Source organism: Amblyraja radiata, chromosome X, assembly GCF_010909765.2.
Source record: "Amblyraja radiata isolate CabotCenter1 chromosome X, sAmbRad1.1.pri, whole genome shotgun sequence".
Classification (NCBI taxonomy): domain Eukaryota; kingdom Metazoa; phylum Chordata; class Chondrichthyes; order Rajiformes; family Rajidae; genus Amblyraja; species Amblyraja radiata.
In genome coordinates, this window is record NC_045999.1 from 5631515 (window position 1) to 5650697 (window position 19183).

The 19183-nt window shown below is 45.8% G+C and overlaps 1 protein-coding gene across 3 annotated transcripts in view; it reads left to right on the forward strand.

Annotated features, from left to right (window-relative positions):
- Positions 1 to 1005: 1005 nt before the first annotated feature.
- pstpip1 (proline-serine-threonine phosphatase interacting protein 1) overlaps positions 1006 to 19183 on the forward strand; it is a 61365-nt gene continuing 43187 nt past the window's right edge. For all 3 annotated transcript variants that reach the window (XM_033014925.1, XM_033014926.1, XM_033014928.1), the window contains exon 1: positions 1006 to 1408. In XM_033014925.1, the coding sequence (XP_032870816.1) occupies positions 1376 to 1408 (33 nt within the window). In that variant the 5' untranslated portion in view covers positions 1006 to 1375. The remainder of the gene's footprint in view (positions 1409 to 19183) is intronic.

A 19183-nucleotide genomic window follows, 5' to 3' on the forward strand; every position in this document is an offset into this window, starting at 1 on the left:
ATATGTTCTGGAGGTAAACTTGGAGACAGTTAAAAGGTGATAATCCAAGTCTGTGGGACCTCCCTGCAAGTCTGGAGCCCCTCCTCTCACCTTCTCTGCAACTTAAATCTCACAGTCAAAAAGGCACAACAGAGGATGTACTTCCTACAGCAGCTGAGGAAGCACAATCTGCCACAGGCAATGATGGTCCAATTCTACATGGCCATCGTAGAGTTTGTCCTCACCTTCTCCATCATGGTCTGGTTTGGCTCGGCCACCAAGCACGACATCCGGAGGCTGCAGCGAATCGTCCGATCAGCAGAGAAGATTATTGGCTGCAACCTTCCCCCCATTGATGAACTGTACACTGCAAGGGCCAGGAAGCGAGCGGGCAAGATCATCTCTGACCCCTCTCACCCTGGCCACAAACTCTTTGAATCACTTCCCTCTGGAAGGCGACTCCGGATTGTCAAAGCTGCCACAGCCAGACATAAAAACTGTTTTTATCCACGAGTAGTTGCTCTACTCAACAGCCAAAAATCTGTAGCCTCCCTTTGATCTGGTATTTTGTTGGTTCACCTGCTTGATCAATGGTGTTTTATCATTAATGTCTTATTATCATTAAAGTTTAGTGTTTTCTGAGTCATTCGTAACTGTCACTGTATGTCATGTTGTTACTTGTGGGCGGAGCACCAAGGCAAATTCCTTGTATGTGAATACTTGGCCAAAAAACTTACTTACTTACTTACTTTTCTGCCTTTCCCTGTCTCAACCATCGACGTAAATTTGACTTTGCTTTCCACAGATGCTGCTTGACCTGGGGGATGCTTTTCTTGTCATTTCGATGAAGGTTTAGGTAGGTTTCGCTCCCAAACCGATATGCTCGGTTCCAACTCGAATTTCAACACCTCCTTTCTTCATCCCATCTGTCGCTAAATCCCCTCATCTATTTATTGCACAAATAGCTACAAGCGTGGCATACACTTCGGCTGTGCTGCCAGTTGCCTCACAAACACCTTCTCTTTTTGTTTTGCAAAACCTGTCTACTTTTTTCTTGCACCCTTGTCTCGACAAACTCAGAAATAACCCGCTGCTTGAATCCAGAGAATGTAAGCGTGCCACCGAGGTCTCACGTGTTAATTGCGGTTACTTTCTGACATCACTAGCGAGAACAAAAAAAAAACGCCTCGCTCTTTCTCGCAAGGGAGGTTGCTACCAACAAGAGTGAGCGGAAAAACGGTGCCTCGGGGAAGAAGGGGAACGTATTTGGAAGCGAATATTGAAAGCTGCATGCAACAAAGAAACACGCCGCCGGATTATCACTTTAAAAAAAAAGTCTACTCCTTAGAAAACTCTCTCTTAAATCACCTTGTGCACCCACCTCTCTCCCTTCAGTATGACTCGACTCCGGTTTAAAGATGCCTTTTGGGTGAGTGAACTTCGCTACATGTTTAAAGGCGCATGTGGTAATCCAAAGAGTAGTTGGAAGTGTGTAAATATGTCATCAAACATTCTAATTCCATCTCCAGCCAAAATTATTATGAAATAGACATTTATGTTTAAAAAAATTGGAAATATAGAGATTTTCACGGATAACCCGGCAGCCAATTAACCCCTGGAGGTAAAACTGATTTCAGGGAGTTTGAGAAGGAACTGCAGATGCTGGAAAAATCAAAGGTAGACAAAACTGCTGGAGAAACTCAGCGGGGGAGGCAGCATCTATGGAGCGAAGGAAATAGGTGACATTTCGAGTCGAGGGTCTCATCCGCTGAGTTTCTCCAACATTTTTGTCCACCTACAGGGAGTTTGATCGCACTTGGTGAAACAATTGCTGATTTCCAACCAGTTTTGATTTCCCCCCCAACTTCAGTTTCACGTTTCGTAGCGACTGTTTTCCCCCCCTCCAAGTGTATTTCAACTTTTTGGTAATGAATAATCAAAGTCGATGGACCCGGTTGAAATCCCCTCTTTAAACACAAAGTGCTGGAAACTACTCGAAGAATTACTACTTTAAGAATAAGGAGTAAGCCATTTAGAACGGAGACGAGGAAACACTTTTTCTCACAGAGAGTGGTGAGTCTGTGGAATTCTCTGCCTCAGAGGGCGGTGGAGGCAGGTTCTCTGGATGCTTTCAAGAGAGAGCTAGATAGGGCTCTTAAAGATAGCGGAGTCAGGGGATATGGGGAGAAGGCAGGAACGGGGTACTGATTGGGGATGATCAGCCATGATCACATTGAATGGCGGTGCTGGCTCGAAGGGCCGAATGGCCTCCTCCTGCACCTATTGTCTATTGTCTATTGTCTAAGATATGAATTGGGTGCAGTAATTCCTTAGGTACTGAATATCCATGTATTTGAAATCTGACATTAGGGTAGAGTATAGGAAGGAACTGCAGATGCTGGTTTAAACCGAAGATAGACACAAAAAGCTGGAGCGACTCCGTTATTTGTGTGGAGTTGCGGGTGATCATGTACGTATTGAACATTACAGCCGTTATACAATGGTAATCGAGCAGGTACAAAATAAAACGAGGTACAGAAATACATCCCAGCTCTTACATTGATTCGTGTAGGTTGGATTTTATTTTGTTGTAAGTCAGGGAAGGTGGAGATGATGGTGATCAAAAAAATAATGAGGGGGTTTAGAAACATAGAAACATAGAAATTAGGTGCAGGAGTAGGCCATTCGGCCCTTCGAGCCTGCACCGCCATTCAATATGATCATGGCTGATCATCCAACTCAGTATCCCGTACCTGCCTTCTCTCCATACCCTCTGATCCCTTTAGCCACAAGGGCCACATCTAACTCCCTCTTAAATATAGCCAATGAACTGGCCTCGACTACCCTCTGTGGCAGAGAGTTCGAGAGATTCACCACTCTCTGTGTAAAAAAAGTTCTTCTCATCTCGGTTTTAAAGGATTTCCCCCTTATCATTAAGCTGTGACCCCTTGTCCTGGACTTCCCCAACATCGGGAGCAATCTTCCTGCATCTAGCCTGTCCAACCTCTTAAGAATTTTATAAGTTTCTATAAGATCCCCTCTCAATCTCCTAAATTCTAGAGAGTATAAACCAAGTCTATCCAGTCTTTCTTCATAAGACAGTCCTGACATCCCAGGAATCAGTCTGGTGAACCTTCTCTGCACTCCCTCTGTCTTTAATATCCGGAGAATGAGCTAGGCTTTCAAAAACAGCGGATAGCAGTAGTGAAACAGCATAGATTTGAGGAGCCCCACCCTGCTAGGATGCTACTGCATTCAACTGTCTGAAGAAGGGGTTTATGGTGAGAGGAGCGAGGTTTAATAGGGGCATTTTTCCCCCAATAGACAATAGACAATAGGTGCAGGTGTAGGCCATTTGGCCCTTCGAGCCAGCACCGCCATTCAATGTGATCATGGCTGAGTTGGATGATCAGCCATGATCATATTGAATGGCGGTGCAGGCTCGAAGGGCCGAATGGCCTACTCCTGCACCTATTTTCTATGTTTCTATGTTTCTATCATCCCCAATCAGTATCCCGTTCCTGCCTTCTCCCCATATCCCCTGACTCTGCTATTTTTAAGAGCCCTATCTAGCTCTCTCTTGAAAGCATCCAGAGAACCTGCCCCCACCGCCCTCCGAATTCCACAGACTCACCACTCTCTGTGAGAAAAAGTGTTTCCTCGTCTCCATTCTAAATGGCTTACTCCTTATTCTTAAACTGTGTGGCCCCTGGTTTTGGACTCCCCCAACATCGGGAACATGTTTCCTGCCTCTAGCGTGTCCAAGCCCTTAACAACCACTCAGAGGGTGGTGGGTATCTGTAACGTGGAGGTAGTTGAGGCAGGTACAGTAACAACATTTAGACACTTAGACAGGGACATGGACAGGAAAGGTTTATAGGGGTATAGGTCAAATGCGGTCAAATGGTACAAGCTTAGAAGGGACAGCATGGATGTATTGGGATGAAGGGTCTGTTCTATGTTGCTTGATTCTATTACTCTGACTTGCCCCTAACTCTGGAGTCCGAATGCATTAATGCCTCTGTGGTGACACTCTAAAGTCAAAGCATGAGACAGTTTTACCCAAATCCATCCAAAAATTCACTTGCCACTTTTTGCTCTAAAACACCAGCAACATTATAGGAGGTGTTGTTGATGGCAGTGTCGAGTGGTACTTGTTCCCTGGTGCCACGCTTGGATTTTACCAACACCACTGGCTTCCAGGTCAGAGTCTTAATCCAAAATTGGACCAAAGCCAAATGCCAGTAGTGCAAAGGTTAGAGTAACTCCCCTTACCATCAAGGTACCATTCAACTGAGTATTGTATCAGTAAGATTCTAAAGAAGGATCCCGACCCAAAATGTTACCTGTCCATTGTCTCCACAGATCCCTCTGACCCGTTGAGTTACTCCAGCATTTTGTTTTCTTTGTTTATTGCAGAAGTGGATTGTGGTATTAACTGAAGTCCATGGATATAAAAGGAAAGAAAATCTTGTTACTGCAGTTGTTAGGTCCTTCACAAAGGAAGAGGGTTATGGTTGTTAGAGGTAATGTTCTTCAAAGCTAACCAAGTACCATATCAATGGCCTTCCCTGGCACAGAGGGCAGTGGAGGCCAAATCACTGGATGGATTTAAGAGAGAGTTAGATAGAGCTCTAGGGGCTAGTGGAGTCAAGGGATATGGGGAGAAGGCAGGCACGGGTTATTGATAGGGGACGATCAGCCATGATCACAATGAATGGCGGTGCTGGCTCGAAGGGCCGAATGGCCTCCTCCTGCACCTATTTTCTATGTTTCTATGTTTCCCCTCTTTCCATCATAACTTCCGAAGTGGGAATGTTCACTGATGATTGCAGACTTCATATCACAAGGTCATAACTGATAGGAGTAGAATTAGGCCATTCGGCCCATCAAGTCTACTCCGCCATTCAATCATGGCTGATCTATCTCTCCCTCGTAACCCCATTCTCCTGCCTTCTGCCCATAACCTCTGACAAGTTGCATGAGTCACGGCGTGGGCCGTTGAGCAGGAAGTATCATACCTGTCACCGAAGTTTGAGTCAATGTTCATTTCTAAGGAAGGAGTGGTCAGACCACCACTCACCCTTGGCATTCAATGGCAGGATCAGCTCTTAACCTGCTGCCTAAAGAGTTTGCCATTAATCAGAAACTGAACTTAAACTATGTACATCAAATGCTTTCAACTATCTACAGGGCTCAAGTCAAGTGCGATTGTATACTCTCGGCTTGTAAAGATAGTGGAGCATAAACAACACTGAAGAATCTCAATGCCTTTCTGGGTAAATCAGCCTGCTCAAATGGTTCACAATTTCACAAGTCATAGGAGTAGAATTCGGCTCACTACGCTATTCAATCATGGCTGATCTCTTCCTCCTAATCCCATTTTCCTGCCTTCTCCCCATAACCCTTGACACCCGTTCTAATCAAGAATTTGTCTAACTCTGCCTTAAAAACATCCACTGACTTGGCCTCCACAACCCTCTGTGGCAATGAGTTCCACAGATTAACTACCCTCTGGCTAAAGAAGTTCCTCCTCACCTCCTTTCTAAAAAAGCACCCCTGGTATTCCATCTACCACCCTACACCTTCATTCATTCCCCCCACCACCAGTGCACAATGGTTGCAGTGTATGCCATATGAACATGTACTGCTGTCATTTGCTCACAGTCAAATCCCCAGAGTTAAAGCTGCAACATCAAGAACGGGAATGATAAATATTGTTGCCGATCATTCCATTTGGTGGGTAAAGGTTTTATCTAAAATTTTCATCTGTGTTTGAAACCCAAGCAATACATCTTTGCCATGAGGTGAACATTGAGATGAGATAGACACAGGAGAAATCTGAGGTCTGGACAGTCTGAAGAAGGGTCTCGATGCGAAACATCACCCATTCCTTCTCTCCAGAGATGCTGCCTGTCCCGTTGAGTTACACCTGTATTTTGTGTCTATCAAGCAGATACAATTACGACTTTTACAGGATATTTGAAAAGATGTTTGGATAGGAAGGGTTTTGAGGAATATGGGCCAAAAGCAGGAAAGTGTAGCCCAGTATAACTTGGTCAGTATGGACAAGGTGGGCCGAAGGGCCTGTTTTGTACTGTATAGCTCTGTGACGTATATTGCAGTAATTGCTACATGGCTAACTACTGGGAACTACTTGTGCGGGTATCATGACTAACACTGGTTTCCACATTATGGACGTATTCCTCAAACTAATTCATTTGCTCTTTTGTGCTATGACCATGATCTAAATTCAAGCTGTTGTGGGGAGACCTTGCACCAATTATTTGATCCTCCAAAAATGGAGCAAATAATGTCTCGGCATCTATGTTATAGATCTATCCTGTTTTTGACAGAGTTACATAATGCTACAATGGCGACAGATGGCACAATGGGCTAAGTGTTCGGCTGGCGACCGGAAGGTGGCCGGTTCGAATCCCGCTTGGAGTGCATACTGTCGTTGTGTCCTTGGGCAAGACACTTCACCCACCTTTGCCTGTGTGTGAATGTGTGTGAATGTGTGTGAGTGATTGGTGGTGGTCGGAGGGGCCGTAGGCGCAGAATGGCAGCCACGCTTCCGTCAGTCTGCCCCAGGGCAGCTGTGGCTACAGAAGTAGCTTACCACCACCGAGTGTGACTGAGGAGTGAATGAATAATGCGATGTAAAGCTCCTTGAGTATTAGAAAGGCGCTATATAAATCCCATCCATTATTATTATTATTACAAAATACTCTCTTAATGGGAGAAGTTCGGCCTCCTGAGACTGTTCTCCTTTCAATTAGATCAAGGAAGAACCAAATTTGAACTCTCGCTTTCGCGATTCTGTAACCGTTGATATCGTTGCCCAATAATTTAACTAGTTTCATTCAGAATCTGTTGTAATTGAGAAATGGGAGTGAATTCCAAAGCCCTTTTGCCTTACTGCAAATAACGTTAATGGATAAATGTGTGCTGCACAAAGAAGTGAATGTGGTAATGTTCCTTTAATGCGTACTTTTCTAATGCCTTGGCTGTAAGTGGCAAAAATCAATCGTCTACTTAGCGGCTGTGGAAAGCATCTCGTCCGGAAACATCACAATCTGGTTTGGGAGCTGCTCTGCCGAGGACAGGAAGGCTCTGCAGAGAGTGGTGTGTTCGGCCGAACGCACACTATGGGAACTACACTCGCCCCTCTGCAGGAACTATACATCAGAAGGTGCAGATCCAGAGCCAGCAACATTATGGGGGACCCCTTCCACCCCAGCAACGGAATGTTCCAGCTGTTACGGTCAGGCAAACGCCTCCGCTGTCATGCTGTGAAAACAGAGGAGTTTCTTCCCAAAGGCCATTTACAGGACTGTAAACTCTTATCTCACCAGGGACTAACTTACTGTACCAAACTATTGTTGTGTTGTGTCTTTTAAAATTGCTGGGTTTATTTCTCTTTTTTTCCTCACCAATATGCAATTACTGATACTGTTCCATTCTGTTTTGTAGTTTTTTTTGCACAAACCGCATTTCAAGTTCAAGTTTATTTGACGCCTGCACCATAAGGTGCAGTGGAATGTAATTTACCATGCAGTGTTACAATTAAAAAAGGACACACTACACAACATAATTCAACACAGACATCCACCACAGCATTCTTCACTGCGGTGGAAGGGAATACAGTTCAGACAATCCTCCTCCCTTGTTCATCCGAGGTCGGGACCCTGACCCTCCGTAGTTGCCGCTACGGACGGGGGCCGATGTTCAAGTCCCCTGGTCGTGATGGTCGGAACACCAACGTTGGGGCACGACCCTGTTTATCATTCACTAAATGTTATTTCCTTTATCCTGTATCTGCACACTGTGGGCGGGCTTGATTGTAATCATCTATAGTCTTTCCACTGACTGGTTAGCACACAACTAAATCTTTAGCTGACTGATTAGCTTGCAGCAAAAAAGCTTTTCACTCTACACGTGACAATAAACTAACCAAAAGGTTTTTATTAAATGGAAAATCTCCATTAGGTTCATGATCAATATGTTCATACAAAAAACAGATTTCAAATTAAGTTTGCAAAGTTGTGTGTTATGCAATAATAGCAAAGTTCTGGATAGTTCATAAACTCTCAGTCGCTAATGGTCTTTCAGAGAGCGGGGTTTGCCATCCTTGTGTAATTTGGCCTCTCTGTGACGCTAAAAATCCATCAATATGGTTACCTCTGAATGGGCCCATGAAATGGTCCAACAAGCCTCTTGGGTTGGGGATGGGCCAAGCATGAACAAACAAATAAATAGCCTCTTGTTGTACTGTGAAGAAAAATGTTCATTCCACTGTCTAGTAAGTTTTTAAAGTTTGAATGTTCAAATTAATATGGGAAAACATTGGTCGGCAGATTGGTCGGCATGGATGAGTTGGTCTAAAGGACACATTTCAGTGCTGCATGACTAAAATTCCAAAATGCACAATAGTTGTGAAAGCAATAATAAGTTTGTGATTCTGACGTGTCTGGTCTGGTGGGCCGAGTCTACTGATAAAGGACACATGTCTACATATCCTGTTGTGCTCTTTCATGAGTTCTGCTTCAAAACAGGTTGAATTGACATTTCATATCGAGCAGATTTAAGTTGTCTTATCCACATGCTTAATGTGTTTGAATAGAATAACCATAGTCGTATGTGTGCAATGCAGCAAAGGCTGTTCAGCCCATCTATGATAACGTGCTGGAAAGAACTGCAGATGCTGGTTTAAATCGAAGGTAGACACAAAATGCTGGAGTAACTCAGCGGGAAAGGCAGCATCTCTGGATAGAAGGAATAAGTGACGTTTCGGGTCGAGACCCTTCTGAATTCTCTCCAGAGATGCTGCCTGTCCCGCTGAGTTACTCCAGCATTTTGTGTCTACCTATGATAATGTGCTACCTGGCTTATCCCAACATTCTAGCATTTAGTCCACAGCCCCAGAGATCACGGCTCTTCCAGTGCACATACAATCATTCCTAAACCTGGCTACAAAATGGTAGCTTGATGGTCAGTGGAAGACATTGGACCTGGAGCTAATTTGGTCCCCTAATTTGAGGAAGGACATTCTTGCTATTGAGAGAATGCAGCGTAGGTTTACAAGGAATGGATCAGCTGGGCTTGTACACTCTGGAGTTTAGAAGGATGAGAGGTGTCTCATTGAAACATATAAGAATGTTAAGGGCTTGGACACACTAGAGGCAAGAAACATGTTCCCGATGTTGGGGGAGTCCACAGTTTAAGAATAAGGAGTAAGCCATTTAGAACGGAGACGAGGAAACACTTTTTCTCACAGAGAGCGGTGAGTCTGTGGAATTCTCTGCCTCAGGTGGAGGCCGGTTCTCTGGATGCTTTCAAGAGAGAGCTCGATAGGGCTCTTAAAAATAGTGGAGTCAGGGGAGAAGGCAGGAACGGGGGGTGGGGGGGTACTGATTGGGGATGATGAGCCATGATCGCATTGAATGGCGGTGCTGGCTCGAAGGGCCGAATGGCCTACTCCTGCACCTATTGTCTATTGAGCTGATTATGGAGCTGGTTTGGGTCCAGTTTGCCTCTTGTCTCCTTGAATCTTTGTGCTTTTAGTTCTTGTGATCAGTCTACCATGTGGGACCTCGCCAAATGATTTGCTTTAAGTCAACGTTCACACCATCGGATGCATTGGATTGTGTTGTGGCCTCAGAAATGCTGTGGAGTTGGTCAGGATTTCCCTGTTGAGTCCCTATTTAATCTGATGAACCACAATGAAGGCTTATACCGTGGCTTGGAATTTCAATAACTTGTTCATGCTTGAAGTTAAACTTTGCTATTTGCAGTTCTCTTTTTCTCGAAACGCTTCATTACCCTGTGAGCCACATTGGTTAATCAATAGTTCGTCACCACGGTAACCCTGGCCTGACAAATATCACCCCATCACAAATATCCTTAATATAGAAACAAGGAACTATGATGCTGGCTTACTAAGAGGTACACACAGTGTTGGTGTAACTCAGCGGGTCAGGCAGCATCTCTGGAGAACATGGATAGATGACATTTCAGGTTGGGACCCTTATTCAGACTCAAATGTTCTTAATCCTACCCATCGCTCTTCCTCCAGCCCCCTCTACAAATCAAACTAGCGGCCTTTGGTCTGAAGGTAGACACAAAATGCTGGAGAAACTCAGCGGGTGAGGCAGCATCTATGGAGCGAAGGAAATAGGCAAGGTTTCGTCCCTGCATGCGGCAAGCGCGACCTAACGTGGTCGCTTGAGCCATACAGCCTCGCGGGGCCGGTCCCACTTCGATCGCCGGAGCCGTATGGAGTTGTGCGGAGCTGGTCCCGACATCGCGCGGGGCTCCGAAAAACTGACCGTGTTCAAAAATTCCGCTCGGCAACGCATCACTCACTCGACCTCCGTGCGGCTCCCGCTTCTGGTTTGGTCGCGCATGCTGGTGGGACCGGCCCTTTAGGCCGCGCTTGCCGCATGCTGGTTGCATGCCCGTGGGACAGGCCCTTAACTCAGCGGGACCGGAAGCAGGTTTCGGCCCGAAACGTTGCCTATTTCCTTCGCTCCATAGATGCTGCTGCACCCGCTGAGTTTCTCCAGCACTTTTGTCTACACAGCGAACATTAGTATGCTGTCTGGATGGTAGTCTAGCAGCTGAGAGACTTAGCCGGATATGTGTATGAACCGAAAAGGCAAGAGTAATTAACACATAGTTAACTATAGTGTCCCTACTCCTCTTCGACTTTTAATACAGATCTTTCTCTACTTTCAGTACTTTACCCTCAGTTATGTTGCCACAGTTAATATTACCGAATGATAAAACTCCGAATCATAATGTCAGCTCAGCTCAGCTGTTGATAAATTTGACTCTGAATCAAAAATATGCCAATATGATTGGCGTAGAGATTGGTCCAACATGGAAACCGGCTCTTGAGGAGTTGCTGGACTCTCGTCGGAGCGAGGAGAGAGGAGGAGGAATTCTGAAGAAGGGTCTCGACCTGAAACATCACATAGAAACATAGAAAATAGGTGCAGGAGTAGGCCTACGAGCCTGCACCGCCATTCAATATGATCATGGCTGATCATCCAACTCAGTATCCTGTACCGACTCAAGATCCTGTATCCTGTACCTCACCCATTCCTTTTCTCCAGAAATACTCATCCAGCGCCAGAGACCCGGGTTCGATCCTGACTACGGAGACGAACTCTACGGAGTAAATACAGTGCGTTGTCTCCGTGACCGCGTGGGTTTCCTCTGATTCCCACCCACACCCCAAAGACGTGCAGGTTGTAGGTTACACAGAGAGCGGTGAATCTGTGGAATTCTCTGCCACAGAAGGTAGTTGAGGCCACAGTTCATTGGCTATATTTAAGAGGGAGTTAGATGTGGCCCTTGTGGCTAAAGGGATCAGGGGGTATGGAGAGAAGGCAGGGATGGGATACTGAGTTGGATGATCAGTCGTGATTATATTGAATGGCGGTGCAGGCTCGAAGGGCCGAATGGCCTACTCCTGCACCTATTGTCTATGTTTCTATGTTTCTATGTTTCCACGCTGAATCTCTAAACTAAACTAAACTATCGGTGTTTTTTGTGTGCTGTCAAAAAGTTGCATGGCTAGGCATGGTTTCCGGTGAGGAACCTTCTTCAGACTGATGAAGAAGTCTGGGGTGTGGGGGGGGGGGGGGGGGGGGGGGGGGGGGGTGGTTTGGGGGGGAAGAAAGCTAGACAGGTCACGACCTGAAACATCACCTATCCACGTTTTCCAGCGATCAACTGAGTCACTCCAGCACTTTGCGTTTCTTTCCTTGGTAAACCGGCATCTGCAGTTCCTTGTTTCTACACCTGGATATGAAAAAAGAACTCGCAAAGGCTCTACTGCAAAAAAACACAGGTGCAGGAAAAATTGAGAAATGAATACTGATGACTCAGGGCCTGCCCGATGACATCTCGAGTTCCTGTACAGCTTTTTTAACTAAATTGGAGAACATTTTACATCCTTGCGTGACATATTATTTTTCTGGATCTCCACAGTCTGGTATAAGAAGGCCAGGATTCCCCTTTTACAATCGTCTCAAACTGTTTCTGCTTTCAGATCCTGAGGTTGTCCCCAATGGTTTAGTGGTCAGGTGAATGTATCAATTGGTGGGCGGAGAGGCCACTAGCAGTAACTCTGATCCCAGTCTCTCTAAACTCCTGCCAGTAACAGCGGACACGTCATTACCCGTCCCTGACCTAGGAGGAAGCCACTTGCACGCACCAGGCAAAGACTGGCAGGGAGGAAAGGTTCCACAGGCTCGGCTTGTATACATGGTGTTTCAAAGAGTGGGACGAGACAATGTATTTTGAGGGTTGTAATCTGAGTTCTTCCAGATGCTGGTTTACACCTAAGATAGAGACAAAATGCTGGAGTAACTCAGTGGGACAGGCAGCATCTCTGGAGAGAATGAATGCGTGACGTTAAGGGTCAGACTGAGAGTCAGGGGAGAGGGAGACACAGATGTGGAAGGGTAAGGTGTGAAAACGAGAGATCAAAGGGGACGAGGTTCAAGGAAAATGTGGAATAGATCATTAGACCCATTGAGCATTGACCTCCAATTTCAGGTAGTCCCTGCTTTCTCCTTCTTTCCCCTCCCCTCCCCAGCTCTCCCACAGCCCACTGTCTCCGCCTCTTCCTTTCTTCTTCCCGCCCCCCCACCCCCACAACAGTCTGAAGAAGGGTCTCGACCCGAAACGTCGCCTATTTCCTCCGCTCCATAGATGCTGCCTCACCCGCTGAGTTTCTCCAGCACTTTTGACCACATTAGACCCATTGAGTGGTCTTTACTGAGAATTAGAGAGAATGTTTCTCCCTGTCAAGAATAATCTACAAATGGGGATAATTTGTTAAAAAATAAATAAAGAGATGGCCATTCAAGAGAGATGACTTTCATATATTTTCCGAGTTTTTGGAACCCTCTCAATGGATGGTGGTTGTAGAGTCCTGGAGTATTTTTAAGGCTTGGGTAGATGGGCTCATGTTGAGGTCAAAGGTGAACTGTGAGCAGGGGTGAAAGGTTACTGGGTTGAATGGTGAACTACTAGAGGTGGGCAGGAATACAGACTGGTTGTATGGACTGTGAGCAGGGGGCGAATGATGAACCTAGTTCATAATAGAAACATAGAAACATAGAAAATAGGTGCAGGAGTAGGCCATTCGGCCCTTCGAATCTGCACCGCCATTCAATTTGATCATGGCTGATCATCCAACTCAGTATCCTGTACCTGCCTTCTCTCCATACCCCCTGATCCCTTTAGCCACAAGGGCCACATCTAACTCCCTCTTAAATATAGCCAATGAACTGGCCTCAACTACCTTCTGTGGCAGAGAATTCCAGAGATTCACCACTCTCTGTGTGAAAAATGTTTTCCTCATCTCAGTCCTAAAAGATTTCCCCCTTATCCTTAAACTGTGACCCCTTGTTCTGGACTTCCACGACATCGGGAACAATCTTCCTGCATCTAGCCTGTCCAACCCCTTAAGAATTTTGTAAGTTTCTATAAGATCCCCCCTCAATCTTCTAAATTCTAACGAGTACAAGCCGAGTCTATCCAGTCTTTCTTCATATGAAAGTCCTGACATCCCAGGAATCAGTCTGGTGAACCTTCTCTGTACTCCCTCTATGGCAAGAATAATGTTTGTTTGAATTCTGTAGACCACCTTGTCATCATCTTCTGAAGGGCTTTTATTGTAAGTCAGTGTGTGTGCATGTCTTGCCCAAGATGGCGGCATGTATTGAAAATACTTTGTGCAGAGTCCGGTTCAATTGTGGCCTAAACTCAAAAGTGCTGGAGGAACTCAACATGTCAGGCAGCATCTGTGGAAGGAATGGACAGATAATGCTTTGGGCTGAGACCTTTCTTCAGACTGAGTTCTTCCAGCACCTCGTCTTAATAGAAACATAGAAAATAGGTGCAGGAGTAGGCCATTCACCCCTTCGAGCCTGCACTGCCATTCAATATGATCACGGCTGATCATCCAACTCAGTATCCTGTACCTGCCTTCTCTCCATACCCCCTGATCCCTTTAGCCACAAGGGCCACATCTAACTCCCTCTTAAATATAGCCAATGAACTGTGGCCTCAACTACCTTCTGTGGCAGAGAATTCCACAGGTTCACCACTCTCTGTGTAATAAATGATTTTCTCATCTCGGTCCTAAAAGACTTCCCTCTTATCCTCAAACTGTGACCACTAGTCTTTTGCTCAAGATCCCAGCATCTGCCGTTGCTTGTGTCTCAATTGCGTGCAGTTCCGGTTGCTCCGTTACCAGAAGGATGTGGAGGCTTTGGAGAGGTTGAAGAGGGTGTTTACCGGAAAGTTACCTGGATTAGAGCTTTTCAGCTTCAAGGAGAGGTTGAATAAACTTAGATTGTTCTCTCTGGAACATCAGAGGTCGATGGGAAACTCGATAGAAGTATGTAACATTATGAGGGGCATAGATAGGGTAGATAGTCAGAACCTTTATTCCAAGGTGGAAATATCCATCACTAGAGATGTCCATCAATATCCATCTACACGGCCATCGTAGAGTCTGTTCTCACCTTCTCCATCATGGTCTGGTTTGGCTCGGCCACCAAGCACGACACCTGGAGGCTGCAGCGAATCGTCCGATCAGCTGAGAAGGTTATTGGCTGCAACCTTCTCTCCATTGATGAACTGTACACTGCAAGGGCCAGGAAGCGAGCGGGCAAGATCATCTCTGACCCCTCTCACCCTGGCCACAAACTCTTTGAATCACTTCCCTCTGGAAGGCGACTCCGGATTGTCAAAGCTGCCACAGCCAGACATAAAAACAGTTTTTATCCACGAGTAGTTGCTCTACTCAACAGCCAAAAACCTCCCTTTGATCTGGTATTTTGTTGGTTCACATGCTTGATCAATGGTGTTTTATCATTAATGTCTTATTATTATTAATGTTTAGTGTTTTCTGAGTCATTCGTAACTGTCACTGTATGTCATGTTGTTACTTGTGGGTGGAGCACCAAGGCAAATTCATTGTATGTGAATACTTGGCCAATAAATTTACTTACGTACTTACTTACTTAGGTACATGGTGAAAGGGGGAGAGTTTAATGAAGATGTGTGGAGCAAGGTTTTTTACACAGGGGTTGGTGGAGGACTGGAAACCATTGCGAAGGGTTGGGGTGGAGGCATGTACTCTAGTGGCATTTAAGAGGTTTTTAGATAGACACATGGAAGTGGAAGGATTACAGGGAGAGGGATGTGGATCAGGTGCAGGAAGATGATATCAGTTTGACTGGGCATCATGTTCGGAAGAAACATTGTGGGCCGAAGGGCCTGTTCCTGTGCTGTACTCTTCTATGTTCTAATTGTGGCAGAATGCTGCTCGGGCTGTACTCCAAAATGTACCCAACCTCTCCCTTGTCCTCTTGGATAAGAAAACTCGCAATGACATGATTGCAAAAACCACAGGTGCAAGAAACCTTGAGAAAATAATATCAAAGGTGGAAAATTAATTTTTAATAGCATTTCCATTTTACTTATTTGGCCTCTTCATATGACTGAAATTGTGTTGGTGTGTGCATTTCTAAGGTCTCTTAAGACATTTTTGATGATTAATGTACAAAATATTTTACTGGTTTATCAGTAAATGGTAACAGTCTCAGTAACTGAAACATTCAAGTACAGATTCAATCTGAATCTGACATCAGCTCGAAGAAGGGTCTCGACCCGAAACGTCACCCATTCCTTCTCTCCAGAGATGCTGCCTGTCCCGGCTGAGTTACTCCAGCATTTTGTGCCTATATTCGGTGTGGACCAGCATTGAAACATAGAAAATAGGTGCAGGGTAGGCCATTCGGCCCTTCGAGCCTGCACCGCCATTCGATATGATCATGGCTGATTATCCAACTCAGTATCCCGTACCTGCCTTCTCTCCATACCCCCTGGTCCCTTTAGCCACAAGGGCCACATCTAACTCCCTCTTAAATATAGCCAATGAACTGTGGCCTCAACTACCTTCTGTGGCAGAGAATTCCACAGATTCACCACTCTCTGTGTGAAAATTTTTTTTCTCATCTCGGTCCTAAAAGACTTCCCCCTTATCCTTAAACAGTGACCCCATGTTCTGGACTTCCCCAACATCGGGAACAATCTTCCTGCATCTAGCCTGTCCAACCCCTTAAGAATTTTGTAAGTTTCTAGAAGATCCCCCCTCAATCTTCTAAATTCTAGCGAGTACAAGCCGAGTCTATCCAGTCTTTCTTCATATGAAAGTCCTGCCATCCCAGGAATCAGTCTGGTGAACCTTCTCTGTACTCCCTCTATGGCAGGAATGTCTTTCCTCAGATTAGGAGACCAAAACTGTACGCAATTGTACACAACAGCATCTGCAGTTCCTTCCCACAAACTGCAGTCACTTCTGGTCGATGACCAGGTGGAGGGAAAATTTGAAATCACATTGCAGAAAAGGTAGGAGTGAGATAAAGGAAAATATTCATTCCAAAGTCCATCTTTGATACGTGCATCGCAGGAGTGAAGTACCTGGCAATGGGGTCAAGTTTGTTCAACTCACACTGGCGGTTCGGAAAAGGAGCAAAACCGAGGAAACGAAAGGAGAAGTTTGGGGACCTTGTCCGACACGCAACTTCCCCATTTCTCCCTCATCCGATAGATTATGTAGCCCATGTGGAGCTGAACCACGTGGAACAAGGAAGGTCTCTGATTTAGATGCAGTGTTAAGCTATTACGTGGCCTCTTTCAAGCCAGAGGTGTTGGATGCCATCTGGACACTTGTAGACTGGCACAAAGATTATCCCTCAGGAGATCTTCCGTACTTCACTCAGAAACATAGAAAATAGGTACAGGAAGGAGTAGGCCATTCGGCTCTTCAAGCCAGCACTGCCATTCACTATGATCATGGCTGATCATCCAGAATCAGTAGTGTTTAAGAAGGAACTGCAGATGCTGGAAAATCGAAGGTACACAAAAAAGCTGGAGAAACTCAGCGGGTGCAGCAGCATCTATGGAGCGAAGGGAAAAGGCAACGTTTCGGGACGAAACGTTGCCTTTTTCCTTCGCTCCATAGATGCTGCTGCACCCGCTGAGTTTCTCCAGCTTTTTTGTGTACCATCCAGAATCAGTACCCTGTTCCTGCTTTCTCCCCGTATCCCTTGATTCCGTACGTCTTTGCACGTCATTGAATATTCCATTGAACTTCCACAGGTGTACGTTAGAAAGAACACCGACTAGTTGCACCAGGGCCGACTTCAGTAAATCGAATGCCCCAGAGCTAAGGAGGCTGCACAAAATGCCAGGCATTGCCAGGTCCATTGCGATTACTGACCTCCCCTCCATCTAAATATTGCAACTCTCTGACATCTGGCTGATGCTAAACAAAAAAAGGCTCAAAGTGTTGGAGTAACTTAGAAGAGGGTCAGGCAGCATCTCTGGAGAAAGTGGATAGGTGACGTTTTGGGTTGGGACCCTTCTTTGAACTTTTGAAAACCATCCTGATCATTTTTATCTGTTCTCCTCAGCAAGTATTTCAGGGAAGGCTGATGAAATAGTGGCATTTAAGACACGCATATATGTATGGCGCAGTGGGTAGTGTAGCTGCTTCACAGCGCCAGAGAACCAGGTTCGATCCTGACTACGGATGCTCGCTGTGTGGCGTTTGTACATTCTCCCTTTGACTGTGTTTTCTCTGGGTGCTCCGATTTCCTCTCACATTCTAAAGATGTGCAGGTTTGTAGGTCAAGTTCAAGTTCAAGTGAGTTTATTGTCATGTGTCCCTGTATAGGACAATGAAATTCTTGCTTTGCTTTAGCACACAGAACATAGTAGGCATTTACTACAGAACAGATCAGTGTGTCCATATACCATAATATAAATATATACACACGTGTATAAATAAACTGATAAAGTGCAAATAACAGATAATTGGTTATTAATAATCAGAGTTTTGTCCGAGCCAGGTTTAATAGCCTGATGGCTGTGGGGAAGTAGCTATTCCTGAACCTGGTTGTTGCAGTCTTCAGGCTCCTGTACCTTCTACCTGAAGGTAGCAGGGAGATGAGTGTGTGGTCAGGATGGTGTGGGTCTTTGATGATACTGCCAGCCTTTTTGAGGCAGCGACTGCGATAAATCCTCTCGATGGTAGGAAGGTCAGAGCCGATGATGGACTGGGCAGTGTTTACTACTTTTTGTAGTCTTTTCCTCTCCAGGGAGCTCAAGTTGCCGAACCAAGCCACGATGCAACTGGTCAGCATGCTCTCTACTGTGCACCTGTAGAAGTTCGAGAGAGTCCTCCTTGACAAGCCGACTCTCAGTAGTCTTCTCAGGAAGTAGAGGCGCTGATGAGCTTTCTTGATAATTGCATTAGTGTTCTCGGACCAGGAGAGATCTTCAGAGATGTGCACGGCCCCGGGTTAATTGGTTTCTGCAAATTGCCCACAGTTTGTGGGATGAAAAAGTTGGAAACTATAGAAGCAGAGGTCAGATGGTTGATGGTCGGCTTGGACTTGGTGGGATGAAGAGGCTGTTTCCACGCTGTATCTCCAAACTAAACTGAACTCATCAAAGATACACAAGGACTTGAGGGACAAGCAGAGATGAGTTTAACTTGGCATCATGTTTGGCATGGACAATGGACATGTTTGGCTTGTTCCTGTGCTATACCGTTCTATGACCTATGAGATGATGAGGAGATGGACGGAGTTTCTGGATTGCAAAACAGTTTGACTATAGATTTGGAAGGCAGTGAGACTGGAGAAAGTGCGGAGGAGGAGGAGGATGTGTGACAAGTCATCCTGTATCACAGTATGGTATGGCAACTGCTCTGTCTCCGACCGGAAGGCATTGCAGAGGGTGGTGAAAATTGCCCAACGCATCACCGGTTCCTCGCTCCCCATCCATTGAGTCTGTCCAAAGCAAGCGTTGTCTGCGAAGGGCGCTCAGCATCGCCAAGGACTGTTCTCACCCCAACCACGGACTGTTTACCCTCCTACCATCCGGGAGGCGCTACAGGTCTCTCCGTTGCCGGACCAGCAGGTCCAGGAACAGCTTCTTCCCTGCGGCTGTTACACTACTCAACACTGTACCTCCGTGATTGCCAATCACCCCCCCCCCCCCCCCCCCCCCCACCCCCGGACACTCCTCCCACCAGGAAAAAAATACTATGACTGTATGCACGTAAATAGATTTATTTATTGCTCATATTTATGTCGCTCTTAAC